The following is a 17,355-nucleotide window of genomic DNA, read 5'->3' as shown; positions in this document are numbered from 1 at the left end:
TTCACCATAACCCAGACATTACTTTCTATTGATTCCAGGTCTTTAGATAATAACTTAACTCTTTCAACCAATTTCCAATCAGAAAAATTGTACATCTGCCTATGACTTGGAAGCACCATCCCCCTTACTTTACCCCCAGCTTCCAGTATTTGATTGATGTCTCATGTCTCCCTAATATGTGTAAATTAAGCTGTACTCCAACCACCTTGGGCACATGTTCTCAGGATCTCCTGAGGGCTGTTGGCCACTCATATTTGGCTCAGAATAAATCTCTTCAAATATTCTAAAGAGTTTGACTCTTTTCATCCACATGATTTTGGTCTGGTTTTCCTTTAAAGGCTCTCATAGGACAGTGCTGAGTTCAATGCCTCACAATTGCTATACTTTCCCTCTCTCAGTGCTCAGCGATGCTCTCTGCACCACACTAGTGTTGCTGTGATGGGTGAGGGCTGGCATCAGCCATTCAAGACAGTTTTTTCCATCTTTTCAGTGCCTCTTTCAGTAATTCAGCCCTCCCAGAGGATGTGTCAGCTTTCTCAGAGGATGTGTCACCATTACCATTCAGTAATTCAGAGTTAAATCCAGGTACTAAGAGGGCTCATCTAACTTTTGGTTTATATGAAGGTGTTTTCTTCTGAATAGTTGTTAAATTGGTGTCCCTGCAGCAGGGAGACAATTGGCAGAGTCTTCTATTCTGCCATCTTGCTCTGCCTCTCAGAAAAATTCCTACAAAATTAATCTGTGGAAGTCCTAAAATTCAGTATTTCAGAATTTAATGTATTTGGAGATAGAATCTTTAATGAGGGAATTAATATGCCTGTAGATTTTTATTTATCTAATTTATCATTTACTTATTTATTTATTGAAGTAGCACCATTTAACAAACCTTCCTGGTCTTCCAACCTCTAGTTATTCTACCACCAATGAAGTCCTCTCTCTATATCTGACAATTCTTCTTGAATTATCACTTCAGTCATGAAATCAACCTGCATATTTGAGAATAGATGTGGACTCCTTAGACCCTAATTATGTAAATCCTTTCATGGTACCAAATATTCCCACCATCTCTAGATTTACAATGCAGTTATTTCTTTAACACAAACTAGGTCCATGGTAACATGTAGGATATGGCTGAAATCTTTATCTTCTTAACTTGTCATAAGAAAGGCCATCACATGTTTGTAAGTACAACAGGCATGACATGTAAATAAGGCTTTAAAAAATATCCAGGAAAAAGCAAGCGCTGAAATGTTGCAATCATTCCAACCCCAACCATTCAGACATAGACTGTGGAATGAACAAATGCAGAAGACAGCACAGTGGGGAAAACATGTTTGTTTTTATTATTTCAGGCTCTGGAGACTGGGGATGGTTAAGGTACTAAAGGTCACCGATGCAAATTCAGTAGAGAAGAGAGGGTTTGAACTGAGTTGGAGATGTGTTCCAGTGTAATTTTTGACTCTGTAGTAATTGCAGGATCACTTCTATACGTCCATTTTCCAGTGCCTCTAGTTTTTGAACTTGCAGGCAAAGGAAAACTTTTCTTCACATGACACATCCTTCCTTTGAATCCTAAGACACAATGAGAAGAGTCAGAATAAGGGGTTTGAAAGGAGTGTGGCCCCTCTCTGGATCTAGGACTCGGGACAAGAAACAAGATAAAACACTTCACCATTTCCTGGATGAGGATCTCACCTCATCTCTACCCCAGTTCCTACATTCATCCCCAGAACTAAGCAGGAGGGAATGGTAAACAAATGGATGGATTCTCTGCCTTTTACCTGAGCTTGAAGTCAGGCTCACACAGTAGCCAGGATTGATACTGCTTGGGGATCCAATGACCCAGGATTTGTAGGAGACCAGGGACCCACTGCTCCAGTGCCAACGGCGATTCTAGATGGAGAAAGGCCAGAAGAGGGAAAGAGGTGACTTGGAAAGAGAAATACCTGGCCTGTGTGTACACTAAGTAACAGGCCAAACATAAGGTAAGAATAAACCTTATTGTTCCCATGAATAGAACATTTTTTCCTCTGCTTTTGCTTTAAGCTTCTCCTTTCCTGGAATGTCCAGTTCTCTCCCACTCTCAAAATGACAAATGTTCTGAAGTTGGTACAAAATAAATAAATAAATAAATAAAAGCTCATTATAGAATGTGGTTTCTTATTTTTCTCTCCTGAGACCCATGACCCTCATATTCACCATGCCACTGGTTGCCCATTAGTTGTTGGTATATTGTTTAGTATAACACCAGGCTCCCAAATGCCATAAGTAGGTTGTCCTCCACTAGTATCTTTTTGTATATAGTCTACAAAAGGATATTGTTCAAGAAAGACAATAATAAAATGGGTAAGAGGTGGTATATAAAGATACTTTCCTAGAAGTAGATAGGGTTTATGCATTAATGAATGCCCAGGACACTTAGAATATTCAGTTTCCACTCATCTCTCCTACTACCTACACTGAATCTCACTACCTCATACATCATAGGATCTCTAAAGAAGTCCCTTTTATTAAAAATAAGAAAGGATAAAAGCTGGTTCTAGAGTTCCCAAAGCTTAGATTTCCCTCTTTCTTCTCAAAATTGATAATCAAGAGATAAGAGGCTGCAGACTGACCTTTTTGGGGTCATAGAGGCCAATCCAGGCATTGCAGTCATCAGTGCTAGTTTCCTTAATCAGTGAGGCCACAAAGGCACCCTCTGCCTGGGTGAGCACAGACACCAGGTTGCCTGAATTCATATTCTGGCAGTAGAGCTGTTGGAGGAGCAAATGGAGCACGCAGTGGAGGAGGAAAGTGTGGGGGATATACTGAGCCTTGCCAGAGGATCTGTCAGTAAAAGGACAGCACAGAAATGTCCCTGATGATACTGTCACTGACCACCGGCATCTCTGTGCTGAATGACGGGATAAAGTAGATTGGAAAGTTTTGGGCTGATGATCGGATAGGGAGGGGACTAGTCTCATCTCATATCAGCCACTGAACACAATGGAGAGTGGCAGCTTCCCCTGCCTTCATGAGCCTCCCTTCCCACACTGCTCTCCTCACTCACATCTGCATCAACCCAGGTCTCAAGGTCTTCATTAAAGTAGTAGCAGTAGGAGCCATAGGCATTGGTGCCTTCTGGGCAGCTGATCCGGGCCTTGGGCGAGTCTGTCTGGACCTCTTGGCCTGGAAAAGAGAGACAATTAAGAAAGACACTCAGAGCAGGGCAAAGGCTGGATGGTGAGGTAGGAGCTTCTGAGGATTCTTTATAGGAAAAGAAGGATGCTATAGGTCATGAAGTAATGGGTCACTACTACCCTCCTGCATCTTATCTATAGTCTCTCAAGATGTCTTTGCTGAAGACAAGAGCACATAATGAATAGGCTCATGAAATGTGTCCCCATTGTCCCTTTTATGTATGGGGCTCCGGCTTTTCTGCCTCGAAGTACTCAGGCTTCTGCCTGTCTCAAGCTTGTCTGGTTTCTCTACACACAAAGCTCCCCTCAGTTCACCATTCCACTAATGACTGTCTACATACAGACATCCCCAAAACCCCCATCATGAGTAGTGTTAATATGATAAACCAATGTCACCTGCAGTGCTCACTGATAAAGGGTCATTCTAAGTTCCATCTCTAACTCCCTAATGAGGTGAGGATGTTTTTGAATGGGATGAAATCAGCAATAAAGGTCACTGAAGAACAGAAAACAACCCTTGATGTTGACTCTGCTTTTATTATACAGATCCTGTAACCCAGAAACACACTTGTCTCGTGCTTAGGCTTCATTACTGTGGAGACCTTTTGGTTAGAAAATTATCCTGAATCTTCCCCAAGATGAAAGAGGAAGAACCCATGTTAGAGTTTCCCTCCTCCTGTAATGTCCACTTACCCGTTTGCTGGATCTGAAGTGGCTTGTTGGGCCAGGCACTGGTTGGAGGTGTATTACGAGGTCTGAGAATAGAGCTGCATAAATTAAGCAAGAGGCGGGGCAAGGAGTGAGGATCAGAGGGCCTACTTATGGCACTGAGACAGAGAGATTCTGGCATCCAAACCAGCTTCTTCCTGGCACTCACTGGGAATGACTACAAATGACATCAACTTACCACAAACAGATTGGCAAACTGTCCAAGTGCAAGTCAGGCTTTGCCTTTCCTCAGCAGCAACCAGGTGTCCAGTGCCTATGACCTTTAGCAGTTCTAGAAAGAGGAAAGGAGTAGATTTCCTTGTCCTTTCTGTAAATATGGAATCCTTTCTTTTATATTAAGTATAGGTAGTGGTAGAGGAAGAGTTGGCTGAGTCCACATGATTAAGCACAATTTGCTGGTTGCTTGGGTTGTTCCTCTATTTCTTTTCTTTTCTTTTTCTTTCTTTCTTTCTTTTTCTTTTTTTTTTTTTTTTTGAGAAAGAATCTCACTCTGTCACCCAGGCTGGAGGGCAGTGGTGCAATCTCAGCTCACTGCAACCTCTGCCTCCCAGGTTCAAGCGATTCTTCTGCCTCAGCCTCTCGAGTAGCTAGAATTACAGGCACATGCCTCCATGCCTGACTAATTTTTTGTATTTTTTGTAGAGACAGGATTTCACCAGGCTGGTCTCAAACTCCCGACCTCAAGCAATCTGCCCGACTCGACCTCCCAAAATGCTGGAATTACAGGCATGAGCCACCATGCTCTGCCATTCCTCTATTTATTTTCAGGTTCAGGAACTCTCAAGACCTACTTCAGATGTCCAGCCTTAAGAGTTACATACATGTAAACCAATATGTCCAGCCAGGTTTTAGTATAAATAGGTAGCCTGATATAGGCATTCTCCAAGTCGAAACAGGTGGGAACTGTACAGTGAGCTAATGCTTACAAAAGCTCAAAATAGCTGGATATGAAGGTAGGCGTCATTGAAGAATTCGGTATGAAATTAAAAATCTCTTAAAGTCACAGATGATGTGATGAAATTGAGCATTTAGCAGAATCAACTGAGTATTTAGTGGAATCGTCATCCAAAAAAAAAAAAAAATTCAGAATGGAATATTAGAAAAAAACTAACCTAAATGTTCACAGAGATAGGTGTATCAATTGGCATAAACAGATAATGTATTATAAGATACTAAACACATTAAAGCAAATAAGCTAGATATTTATCAACATGGCTTGGTTTCAAAAACATAATGTTGAACACAAAACTGTCAGTTGCAGGAAGTTATAAACTATTTAATAAAATGTATAGATTCTTTAAAAAGATAGCAATTAACATTGTATAATTTTTTGGTCAATTCACATGTAGTTTAAAGAATAAAAATCTGAAATTCAAGAATATACATAACCACTTATATTATTTGCATAGAGAATTTAGAGTGAGTTTTTAAATCTTTCCTTTGTTTTATAAAAGCTAAAGATTTCAAACGAAGATAACAAATATTAATAGTATTTATTCCAAATGATAGCTTTATACATAGTTGTAAATGTAGTCCATTTAATTTCTGCATTTACTAAAATGAGTTATTCTTTCTAAAAAACTTAGCACCAGTGAAAGATGTCTTTCTTGTTTCTATAAATAAGAGGCTAAGTCATGCTGTATAGAGTTACCAAAGGATACAGTAGGGAGGGATCCAGTATATTTGGTACCATCACAGGTTGATATGATAAAACAGTAAAGACAAAATTAATTATACAAAAATTAAAACAAAACATTTTGTGGTATTTCTTAAAAATATGAGTTCATCTAAATTTCAAGAACATTCCAAACAAGCAATGACTTTCCAGGTATAAAGGATCTAATACTTTATAGTGCCTACTAAAATATATTATTGCTAGTGTGATATAAAAGAGAGATATAAAACAAACAACAGTTGAGAGAGTACTCTCATAAAAACCTTTATTGCCCTAAATAGCTCTGTCCCTATTGAGATACCCTTATTGCTTGCATATATGACTGGCCAAATTCCACATGCAAGACAAAAAAAAAATTTAGGACATTTACGGGCAGCCACTGTGGTTCCAAAGTGATGCCCTTTTCAAGGAGGTCATGCTGATCTTGTTTTCCTCAGTAACCCCAGGTTCTTTCCTCTGACTGAGTTTTATGACATTCTCATAAGCTTGTTTAAATCTTTTTACCAAATTCACTCTGAAAGTCGTCTCATAGGTGAAAATCATTACCCTGCCCATCTAGTGTTAATGTAGCCTCAAGTGGGGCAATGTCTTGATACACCTTAATAAGACTTAGGAAGTTTCAAGGCTCTGGCTAATTTTTGGTGCTTTTGGCCATCTCCTTGTAGATGTTCCCTCCTTTCCATCCCTGTAATAAAAATTTTGCACTTATGAAGGAGAGTTAATCTCCCTCTTTTTTTGATCCTTGGCAGACATATGAATACTGCAAACATTAGACCTAAGAGGAAATTAGGTGAAGTAGTACCAGGTTCACTGAGGACCTTCCATGGTCTATTTGTGCTCTGCAAATGTAAGAAACCCTTCCTACAACTTAGCTTCCTCTGCTTACCAAGAAAGTTCCAGTTTATTTAACACAAGTTTTCACTGTCATGTTCTTTATGCCAGATACTATTCTAAATGTTTTACCAGTAAGAACCCACTTAATCCCATGACATTCTGAAAATGCAGGTGCTATTTGCAGCCATATTTAAGATATGAAGAAACTGAAGATGAGAAATGGCGTTAAGTAATTTACTTAATATAAAACAGCCACTATGTAGTAAAGCAAAATTCAAACATAAGCGTGGGTTTTGCTTTAAGGTCATTTAGTTATCACAAATATCCTTCTGAATTCCCTTGATTTATCTCCACATTCAACCCACCCAGCTCTCTTAGAGCTCTGACTGATTTAACCAAATAACTAAGTTAGAAAGAATGACTAAGGCATGGTATTTGTTAGCACAACAGGGTGACTATAGTAAAAGATAATTTAATTGAACATTTTAAAATAATGAAGATGACATACTGCAAGGTGTTTATTAGGCATTGCATGCTTACAATAAAATATCTCATGTAACCCATAAATATATATACCTACTATGTACCCAGAAAATGAAAAATAAATAAGTAAATAAACAACCACTCGGCAATCACAGCCATACCACAAGCCCCAAAGGATGAACTTAAAAGGTTTATAAATATAAGATACCAAGCCTTCAATCCTTCACCCACAATTTAATTGGACTTTTACATATACTAGCATGACAATCACGTCTGTGTCTGTGTTTGGCACAGAAGCAGCTGTTCTTTATCACCTTAGCACAGATAGGAGCCAGCCTCACCAAAAGTCACACAACAAAGGGGTCAGAAAATTTGAGGTTTTGATGGAATCTTGGAAGGTTAGGGAACAAGCCAGGACCTCTTTTCTCCCTTCCTCACGTCTCAGCACTTGTCTATGGAAATAAAAGCCACAAAAACACTAAGAAAAAACTAAACTCTTACAGAAAACCATCCATGATCTCTTAAAGTCTTGCGTCCCTGAAGAGTTAGAAACCCATATACTAACAAGCTTCCACTTATTTACATTATTTAATATCAATAAGGAATCTCAGAAAAGTTGTAAATTCCTCAAATCAAAAAAGAGAAGCTCTTTTTCTTTAGATCTCTCCTCTATAAAATAAGCATTTAATTTAAATTCTAAGCAGAGGGCAAGGAGAAAATTCACAGGCCTTGTAAAGGGCACTGACACAAGTTCAGCATCAGGGGGCCTCTTCCTGGCAAACCCAGGAGTGGTCATGCATGAGGTCCTTTCTCATAAACAGCTTGGTAAACTCTGCAAGTCAAAGGCAGGCTTTGCCCTTCCCCAGCAGCAACCAGATGCCCAGTTCCCATGGCCCTGAGCAGCCCAGGAAGAAGCAGAGACCTTCCAGGAATAGTGATGATGGGTGTGAAGAGAGGAATCTGGGAGCAGGGGCAGTGAGTGGCGTGAGCCTGAAGCAGAACCATCTGTGGGACAAGGGACTAGGGAGGCAGCAGGACAAGCGTCCTGCTTGGGGCAATGGGGAAAGGGAGGGCCACACATTCATGGCATTCTAGCGTCGTTTACCACGGAGGCCTCCTCTCCTGACAAGGCAAGCCCCAAAAGGAGCCAGTGGAAAGAGAAACTCCCATGGAAGAAGCTGAAGGTTTCTGGGGACTGCACCTTACACTACACTTCCCCAAATTAAGAAATCAACTCCAAGGCCTCTTCAGAACTGTTGCCAGATACAATGAGGAGAAAGGAGAGGGGAGTGAAGATGGGATGATGCATTCAGCAAAGACGCTGCTGACTGTCTGCTAAGCACATAAGAGCGATGATTAAAGCTTAAACTATAATTCCTCTCTGTACTTGCACAATACCTTCAAATGCACTTTCCTAGTCTAGAGTATTTCTATTATATTATCGCATTAAAGCAAACATGTGTATTTTAATTTTTATGTTCTTAGAAATATGTTTACAAGTATTAAACACGTTAACTTAAAAAAAAAATCTCTACATTGAACATAAATACCTTAAGCACCAAAAGGTGAAGTGACTTGCCCAAGGTCACACAGGATTCACAGAAAGTAACACAGCCAGAATTTGGGTCCAATAAATCTGACACCAGTGTCTATGTTCTCTATCTGTCCATTCTATTGCCCACCCTGCAAAAGCTGTAAAATTCTAAAACAACTGGAAAGAATGGAGTGTTATAAGTAGATGGGATCACATGTAATTAAACTGTCCCTCTCATAAGAGGACAGGTGTTCAGAGAATTTAAGTATCTGAACCTCTATCCAGTGGTGGTGAGAAAAAGCAGCAACTCCAATCTACTTCTCACCTGTTTCTTCTACCACTTTGCTCTGTCCTTTTTCTGCAGACTCCAGCAGCTATTTTACTCATGGTTATTTTGTAAAAACTTTCCATCCACAACCTCATCTCCACAGGAAAGCTAGAGTGATTGCCATATCCTCCTCTGGGTGTCTACAGTCTCTCAAGTTTCCTGACCACTATCCCACTTCCTCCATTTACATACATCACAGACAGATAAAATCAAACTCAGTTTTGTGAAAACACTGTCCCTACTTTCTAGTCTCTGGGTCAGTTAAATAACCAACTGAGGTTGCTGACAAGGTTTGATTTCTTTTCTTTTCTTTTCATTTTTGTTTGTTTGTTTGTTTTCTTTTGAGATTTCCAAGGAGGAATCATTCTGGCAATGACTATTGTCAACTGTCCACTGTAAGCCTATGGGCTGGAGGGCCAACATTTGTTTGGGAAAAAATACAACAGTTTTGAACTTCAGGATATAAGTGAATTGCCCTTTGTAGTGAGAAGAGACAAAAAAAAAAAATAGCTCAGAGCTCTGACCTATGTGAGGTATGCAAAATTTATCAGGCCCAGAGAGGCATGAGTGTGGAAGTTTGGTCATATCCCTTCACACCCATGCCTGGGGGCAACTGCTTAAGGGCATTTAGTTCCTGACTAGTTGCCTCACTTACTATCCTGATATTTTTTATACAAACTACGATTTATAACCTGTAAATAGTCCTTGTTATTAATGTAAATTATTATTAAAGAACTTAGGAACTGCCTCTTTTTTTTTTCCTTTAAAAACCCGATGATAACTGCTGCTAATTGGAGCATATATTCAGGAAAACTTGAATTTATGCTCCCAGGCTGTAGTCCTCATACTTGGCCCAAATAAACTACTTATATTACTTTTACCTCATTTTTCCTCTTTAGTTTGACAGTAGGACTAAAGAATCCCTGAACCATAAAACATGAAAAGCGGAACCAATTATCTACGTTCAGTGAACACACTTGTTGAACGGCATTGTCCTTTTCAAATACAGAAGGCACAGAACTAGCAGAAATATAAACTGTTGTAACATATGAGACTGAGGAATAGAAGTGAAATTTCAGAATCCAAACTGGATTTTCTCTCAAGTGAAAAGATCCTTTCCTCAGAGGATCAATGATATGCCTCCAAGGCAAGGTAAATTCATGAATCTAAACTAAACCCATAATGTATTTCTGGCTATGAACTGATGAAAAGTGTAAGACAGATAACCACATAACCTTTAAACAAATGTCATTATGTCAGTTGAGAAGATGAATATTAACCAGGTTTCAGAAGAATGAAGATAGCAAGAGAATCAGGGAAAATGATCAAGTTTATCTTCTCTAAATTCATGTCAACATTTAATTGAACATTGTAATCACATTTACATGGACCTTTAAGAATTGATTGAGCCATGAAGCCTCTGTTCTCATAGTTGAGATTAACACCATTATAAAATGGCTAGTTTCATTCCCTTTTGCTTCTTTGCCCTTCAGCCTTTTGCCAGTTGGACTGTGAGTGGCCCCTATAAGGACTGCCCCCATCCCTTCCTGAACTGGCCAAAACCTCCTACTCAGATCTCATCAGCCTTGCCACTGAAGACTGATGGTGCCCTGAAATGGGTGCCCCAGCAACTACCATTGCTTCATCCAAGCCATGGGTAACCCTGATGGTGGCAGGGAGGCCAGTATGTTTTTTTTTTAAATTAATATTGGGGCAACCTACTCTGCTTTACCTAATTTTTCAGGACCCACGCAGTCCTCCTAAGTCTCTGTTGTGGGAATTGATGGACAAGTCTCCAAACCCTGAGCCACCCCTCCACTTTTCTGCTCCCTGCACACTTTTTCCTTCACCCACTCTTTCTTAGGCCCGCTCTCATGCCCAACTCTGCTCCTAGGCAGAAACATCCTTTCAAAACTCCACGCTTTTCACTTCCACGTTCCCCACAGTACCCAACACATCCACCCAGACCCCTCCAGTACTTCTAGCTTTCTTCTGCTCCTTCAACCTCCCACCCTAAAACATGCAATCTTTCCTTATCCCCCATCCGTAGTTAATCCCGCTGTTTAGGATAATTCCACACCCTCAGTCGCAGAAAACCACACCCCTGTCCGCATTACCCTTAAAAGGCCACCCAGTTTCTATCACAGAAGCAATATCCCATCCTCCAAGCAGCTCTCATAAGCCTAAAACCTATCATTTCTGACCTCCTCGCCAGTCACCTACTCCGCCCAACAGACTCCCCTTTTAACATAACAATTCTACCTGTCAAAAAGCCAGATGGAACTTGTTGCTTAGTCCAGGACCTCAGGCTCTTTAACCAAGCTGTACTTTCCAGTAGTTCCTAAGTCATACACTTTACTTTCTGCAATTCCCTCCAATACCACCCATTTTCTATCCTAGGCATAAAGGGCGCTTTTTTCACAATTTCTTTACACCTTAATTCCCAGTACCTCTTTGCCTTTATGTAGGAAACCCTGACACACACATTTCACATCAGCTCACCTGGTGCGTACTACCTAGAGGTTTCAGAGACAGCCCCCGACCTTTTTAGACAGGCCCTTGCTTGCAACCTCTGTACCTTATCCCTAAAACCGTACACTCTCCTCCACTGTGTTAATGATCTGCTCCTGTGTAGCACCTCTCAAAGAGATTGCAATGCCCATACTATCTCTCCCTTTTAAACTTCTTGGCAGAACGGGGGCATTACGTCTCCCCTAAAAAGGCACCAATATGTACTCCCTCTTACCCTATGTACCCAAAGGCTCACAACCGACCGCATATCCTTCCTCCAGTCCCTCCCACCTCCACAAACTAAGCAAGAAATTCTCTTTTCTGGGACTAGCAGGATATTTTAGGCTCTGGGTTCCCTCCTTCGCTCTACGTGCCAAACCGTTACACCAAGCTGCTAAAGGCCCTCTCCATGAGCCTTTAAAACCTGCATAGCTTATTTACTCAACCTTTCCATCTACTCCAAAAGGCTCTCATCTCAGCCCCTGTACTCCCCTCTCCCAGACCTCACCAAACCTTTCTCCCTGTATACTGATAAATGGCGTGAAATTACACTAGGTGTTCTAACCCAGTCTAAGGGACCTAGCCTCCAGGTTGTTGCCTACCTCTCTAAACAGCTTGAACCCACAGTTCTCAGATGGCCTGACTGCCTCCGAGCATTGATGGCAGCTCCTGCCCTCACCCTTAAAAGCCTAAAACTATCTCTCCATGCCAATCTAACAGTTTATTCACCCATAACATCAACAACATGCTAGCTCACTGCAGTGTACTCTAATCTGTGCCCCACAGCTTCTTCAACTGTATGCTCCATTCATAGAAACCCCCAAAATCACCACGCTAACCAGCTCCCGTCTAAACCCGGCCATGCTCTTACCCAAAGCTACAACCAACCAAGACTCTACATACTTCTGTGTGAACACTGTTCAAACCTTTCTTACACATTTGCCAAACCTAACAGACCAAACCCTCCCAGATGCCTCCTTTACTTGGTTTGTAGATGGTAGCACCTTCCTACATTAAGGATGCCGGAATGCTGGCTATGCTATAGTGTCACGCCCCCCACCCCCACACACACACTATTGAAGCCAATCCGATCCTCCTAGGCACCACCTCCCAAAAAGCTGAACTCAATGCCCTCACTCGAGCTCTCACTCTAGCAGCCAGACACAGATCAACATATATTCAAATTATCATTATATACCACATAGTCCACTCACACTCGTCCATCTGGAAAGAACAGGGTTTCCTAACTGCAAAAACCATCTCTGTCATAAATGACTCCCTCATCAGCAAGCTCCTTCAAGCTGCCAGGCTCCCACAGAAAGTTGCCATCATTCATTGCAGGGGCCACCAAACCCCAGACAATCCTATATCAGCCAGAAATGCTTTAGCAGATCAGGTAGCCAAACAGGTAGCCCTACAAACCTGTGCAAGGTCAGTTTCTGTCCCTGTCCTTGTTCTCTCGTCTTTACTCCTGAGAAGAAAAAGAGAATTTCTGAGCCCAAAACCTTCAAAAGCAAAGACCATGATATGTCAAGGAAGGGCGCTTTGCTCTTCCTCACTCTCAAAGTCTTCATCACCTCCGAAGCCTCCACGACTCTTTCCATGTTGGTTACAAACCTCTCTTGCAACTTCTCTGCCCTATTCTCACTTGTCCTCACATTTCCAGCCGTGTTCAAAAAATTACCCAGTCCTGCTCTATCTACCACTCAGTGTCACCCCAGGGCTCCTTCCAGCCACCACCTTTTCCTACCCACCAAGCCTGAGGCCAGATTCCCAGGCAAGATTGGCAAGTAGGCTTCACTTGATAAATACCGCCCGATAAATGGCTCCTCTGTCTTCTAGTCTTTGTCTGTACTTTCTCTGGGTAGGCAGAAGTGTTCCCAACAACTTCAGAAGGTGCAACTATCCTCACACTAACTCTCATCATGCATATAATTTCCTTTTTTGGACTCCCAACATCCATCCAGTCTGATAACAGGCCCCCCTTCATCAGCCAAATTACCCAAGGCATCTCTACATCCTTAGAAATAAACTGGGTTCTCCACACACCCTACAGGCCTCAATCTTCAGGTAAAGTTGAAAAAATTAACTGTGTCCTTAAAACCCAACTCACCAAGCTGGCTCTAGAAACCCAACAGTTGTGGACAAAAAATCTCCCTTTCACCCTCATGAGACTCCACGCAACACCAAAAGCGCCCTCATTTTACAGTCCCTTTGAAATCATGTGTGGCTGAACTTTTGTCTTAGGGCCTCCACCCTTACCAGACCTTGAGCCACTGAGGAATTACCTCCCCTCCTTAATCCAGACATGGTTTTTCATTCATGAAACAGCAAATGTAGACCCTGCCTCTCCTGTCAATACCTCCTTGTCCTCTCAACATAATTGTCTTGCAAGCACAGATGTGTTTATCTACCAACCTGACCCCCACCCAAAAGTTACAACCAAAGTGGACAGACCTCTACACTGTGATACTCAGCAGGCCAACTGCAGTGAGAGTCCAAAGACTCCCTCACTGGGTCCATCGTACCAGGGCCACGCACCCCCAAGGCTACACCTTCCTCCAAAATATTAACAGCAGGCAACATCCTTGGAGTCCCTGTATACAATAACCTAAGCAAAGAAAAATGATCCTTAAAGGTAGGAGGAAGCCAAAGATGGCAACGGGACGAATAGCCTCTGCAACAGATCATGGAGTATAATGGTCCTGCCAGTATAATGGTCCTGCCACTTAGTCTGAGGATGGTTCCTGAGGTTATCGCACTCCTATATATATGCTAAATAGAATAATTAGACTACAAGCTATTGTAGAGATAATCACTAACCAAACCCACTTCAGCCCTAGAAATGCTCTTGCAACAACAAAACCAAATACACGTGGCAATTTATCAAAACAGGCTAGCTAGCACTAGACTACTTATTAGCAGAAGAGGGTGGAGTCTGTGATAAGTTTAATATCTCTAACTGCTGTCTTAACATAGACAATAACGGAAAAGCAGTCTAGAAATTGCTTCAAACATCAGAAAAGTAGCCCATGTACCAGTCCAGAGCTGGAAGGGATGGGACCCAACAAACCTTCTAGAAAGGTGGTTCTCTAATTTAGGAGGATTTAAAATGCCGGTAAGGACAGTAATCTTCATCACTGGGTTCCTCTTGTTTCTTCCCTGTGTTGCCCCACTGATAACAAAAGCCATTAAAACTCCTGCTGAAACTACAGTTAACTGCCAGACAATCCAGATGAAGCTCTTGCTACAACAACACTATGGATACTAACCCATCTCTCAAGAATATACAAAAATTACATTTTTCTTTTTCCAAGGTACCACACCACCCCTATGTCATGCCTGACGTAGTTATTGAGAAAGTCTCCCTTTTCCCTTTCCTAAAACCAAGCAGACAGGAATGTAAGATCCTCCCCAGGGCCTAAAAACTCAAGGAGATGAATAATTCCTCCCTTCTCAGGCCCAGTCCCAAGGCACAAGGCCACTTGCACCAGCAGTGTGCGCCAGCAAGATAGCAGAAGCAGGAAGAGAGCCAGCTGGAAGACACATACCCCTGAAGATCACTGAGGATCGAGAAAGAGGCCATCTGGGTAAACGTACCAGTTATGTCAGACTTCCTGTTTACAGGAGACTATAAAACCTTTGACCCGTCCTCACTTGGGGCTGAAGCCATTTTAGGCCTCAGCTATCCTGCACCCAAGCGCTCATTAAAATAGCATGTTGCTCTACACCATCTCCTGTTGTCTGTTGGAGCGCTCTCGGGGTTCGAACCGATACAAAAACCTTACAATGAGGACTCTAAAGAACAATTCCCATTTCCTTAAAAACACGTACACACACACACACAGGATTGTGATGATAGCGTGTGTAAAGGACAAATTAACTTGTAGGGTAAGGACTGGGTGCTTGATATCTTACATGTATTTTTTTTGTTTTGAGCTTTTCTTATGCGGCCTCTGGCCATGGCCATGATCAATGGGCCTAATTGAAATTAGGCCTCAGAGAGTTAGACTGGTTGAATGTGGAAATAAAAAAGAGAAGGAAACTAGCAAGTTTCACTGAGCTAAGAAAATGACCCCGAAGCAAAACTTCTTGCCTTTGAATCTAGCTTCATCTAGCTTCAATGTAGACAAACTGTTTGATCTTGGGGAAATTACTTAGCTCTGCTCTTACCTTCAGTTTCTTCATATGTGATATATGTTTCCTAGTGGTACCCATATTACAAAGTTGTCATGTGGATTAAGTGGGTGCCTATTTGTCAAGCATTTGGAATAGTGCCTGGCATAGAGAGCACGTGATGAAAGTTTGTGTTACATAAACTGAAGTTTTCCCGTGAAGCAGAAGAGGCTAATTTATAAGGAAGTTTCTTTACATCTGCACAATACAGCAGACCATGGAAAATCCTTGGTGCATTTGGTACTCCTTCAACTCCTTTCCTTTCCAGTCTAAAGTCTGCAGACAGGCTGTTATTCACATGCCTGCCAAGAGATTTAAACAAAAGAGAGATTCTCTCTCCATAATAAGTCTCAAATCTGTTAAAAGGTGGAAAACAGGGAACAGCAGATAGAAGATGGCCAATAGCACTAAAAATAAGCCATAGCCTCGAAATTCTCTAGGCTTTATTGAGGTTTATCAAGACATTGCCCCCATTTGGGGATATACAAACACTAGATGTCCAGCTTACCCCTTTCCACCTATGTGAAGACTAACAGAGGAAATAGATAGGAAAGGCCTAAAATCAGCTTCTTAGAACTTTGTAAAACTAGTTCAGAGGATAGGACCTTCAGAATCCTGAGGACAAGGAGATAAATCTTAAAGGGCTAGAAATTATGGCTTTCTTGATAAAGGCATCACTTTGGAACCAAAGTGGCTGCCGGTAAATGTCCTCAATTTTACTACCTGGCATGTGGAATTTGGTCAGTCACATATGTGAGCAATAACGGTTAGTTATCTAAATGGGCATACAGCTATTGGGGCAATAAATATTTTATGAGAGTTGTATCAATTGTTATTTGTTTTAAAATGCTTTCATATCGGGCTAGCTACAATGTGTTTTATTATGTATTTGAAAGCATTGGATCTTTTGTACCTTAAAAGTCATGGTCTATTTGAAGTCTTCTTGATGTAAAGAAAAACTCTCATTTAAAAAATTACCACAAAAAATTTTTTGTGTTAATTTAAAAAAAATGGCCCAACACAGTGGCTCCTGCCTATAATCCCAGCACTTTTGGAGGCTGAGGCAGGCAGATTGCTTGAGCCCAGGAGTTTGAGACCAGCCTGGGCAACATAGTAAAACCCTGTCTCCTCTGAAAATACAAAAATTAGCCTGGCATGGAGGTGTGCGCCTGTACTCCCAGCTACTCAGGAGGCTGAGGTGGGAGAACAGTTGAGCCCAGGGGCTCAAGACTGATGGGAGCCATGACTGAGCCACTGCACTCTAGCCTGTGTGACAAAGAGATACCCTGTCTCAAAAATAATGATAATAATAATCATAACAATCATAATAATTGCTTGTCTGATTTTGGCAAGATAAACTCATGGTAACAAGCATACTATACTTCTCTCTTCTTCATCCCTTTCTAACTCTGAATAATATGATTGAAATTCTTACTTATAGAAAAAAAACCTCACATCTTTGTCTGGTTATAAGCTTTTAAGAAAACATAATTATTTTTAGAAAATGCTGAAATAAATTGGAATAGTTTGACAAACACTTTTGAACCTGTTAGACTAAACAATATTAACCTCTGTCATCTATGTTTAAAATGATTATTTTAAAGAAATTAAGTTATATACTCACCAGAAAAACAGTAATGTAGACAGCAAAATGTTTCCTCTTCAAAGTTTCCATTCTTGTTAAAGAATAAATCATAAGTGTTAGAAATAATAGTTTATTTTAAAGATGTACTTCCCTCAAGCCCCCTTGCTTTATGCTAATAACTTTGTTAAGCCCTATCTTATATAGCTATTAAACATGCTCATCAGGCACGTAGTACATTCCATGTCCTTGTACCTTAACCAAGATATTTGTGTTGAATGTGCTCATAGGTATGTCCCTGTTCACAGCCTATGTCCCTTCCTT

The 17,355-nt window shown here is 41.1% G+C and overlaps 1 protein-coding gene across 1 annotated transcript; it reads right to left on the bottom strand.

The window, feature by feature from the left end:
* Nucleotides 1-1,508: 1,508 nt before the first annotated feature.
* Nucleotides 1,509-4,029, bottom strand: LOC111523436 (lithostathine-1-alpha-like). The gene is made up of 6 exons (XM_026456431.1): nucleotides 3,873-4,029; nucleotides 3,050-3,168; nucleotides 2,616-2,753; nucleotides 1,775-1,893; nucleotides 1,673-1,678; nucleotides 1,509-1,563 (listed from the first exon to the last, which is right to left on the bottom strand). The coding sequence occupies exons 1-6, from the start codon at nucleotides 4,027-4,029 to the stop codon at nucleotides 1,509-1,511; spliced, it is 594 nt and encodes a 197-aa protein (XP_026312216.1).
* Between the last annotated feature and the right edge of the window lie 13,326 nt (nucleotides 4,030-17,355).

This window comes from Piliocolobus tephrosceles, chromosome 15, assembly GCF_002776525.5.
Source record: "Piliocolobus tephrosceles isolate RC106 chromosome 15, ASM277652v3, whole genome shotgun sequence".
Lineage (NCBI taxonomy): Eukaryota > Metazoa > Chordata > Mammalia > Primates > Cercopithecidae > Piliocolobus > Piliocolobus tephrosceles.
This window is presented reverse-complemented; position numbering and strand designations above follow the sequence as displayed.

Bases quoted from the DNA above. Each gene is read 5' to 3' on its own strand.
- LOC111523436 (XM_026456431.1), bottom strand. From the start codon at position 4,029: ATGCCAGAATCTCTCTGTCTCAGTGCCATAAGTAGGCCCTCTGATCCT. The intron at 2,754-3,049 runs GTGAGTGAGGAG...CTCCTCCAACAG, and splicing joins AGACCTGGGTTGATGCAGAT to CTCTACTGCCAGAATATGAA. The intron at 1,894-2,615 runs GTCAGTCTGCAG...TTCTCCATCTAG, and splicing joins GCCTCTATGACCCCAAAAAG to AATCGCCGTTGGCACTGGAG.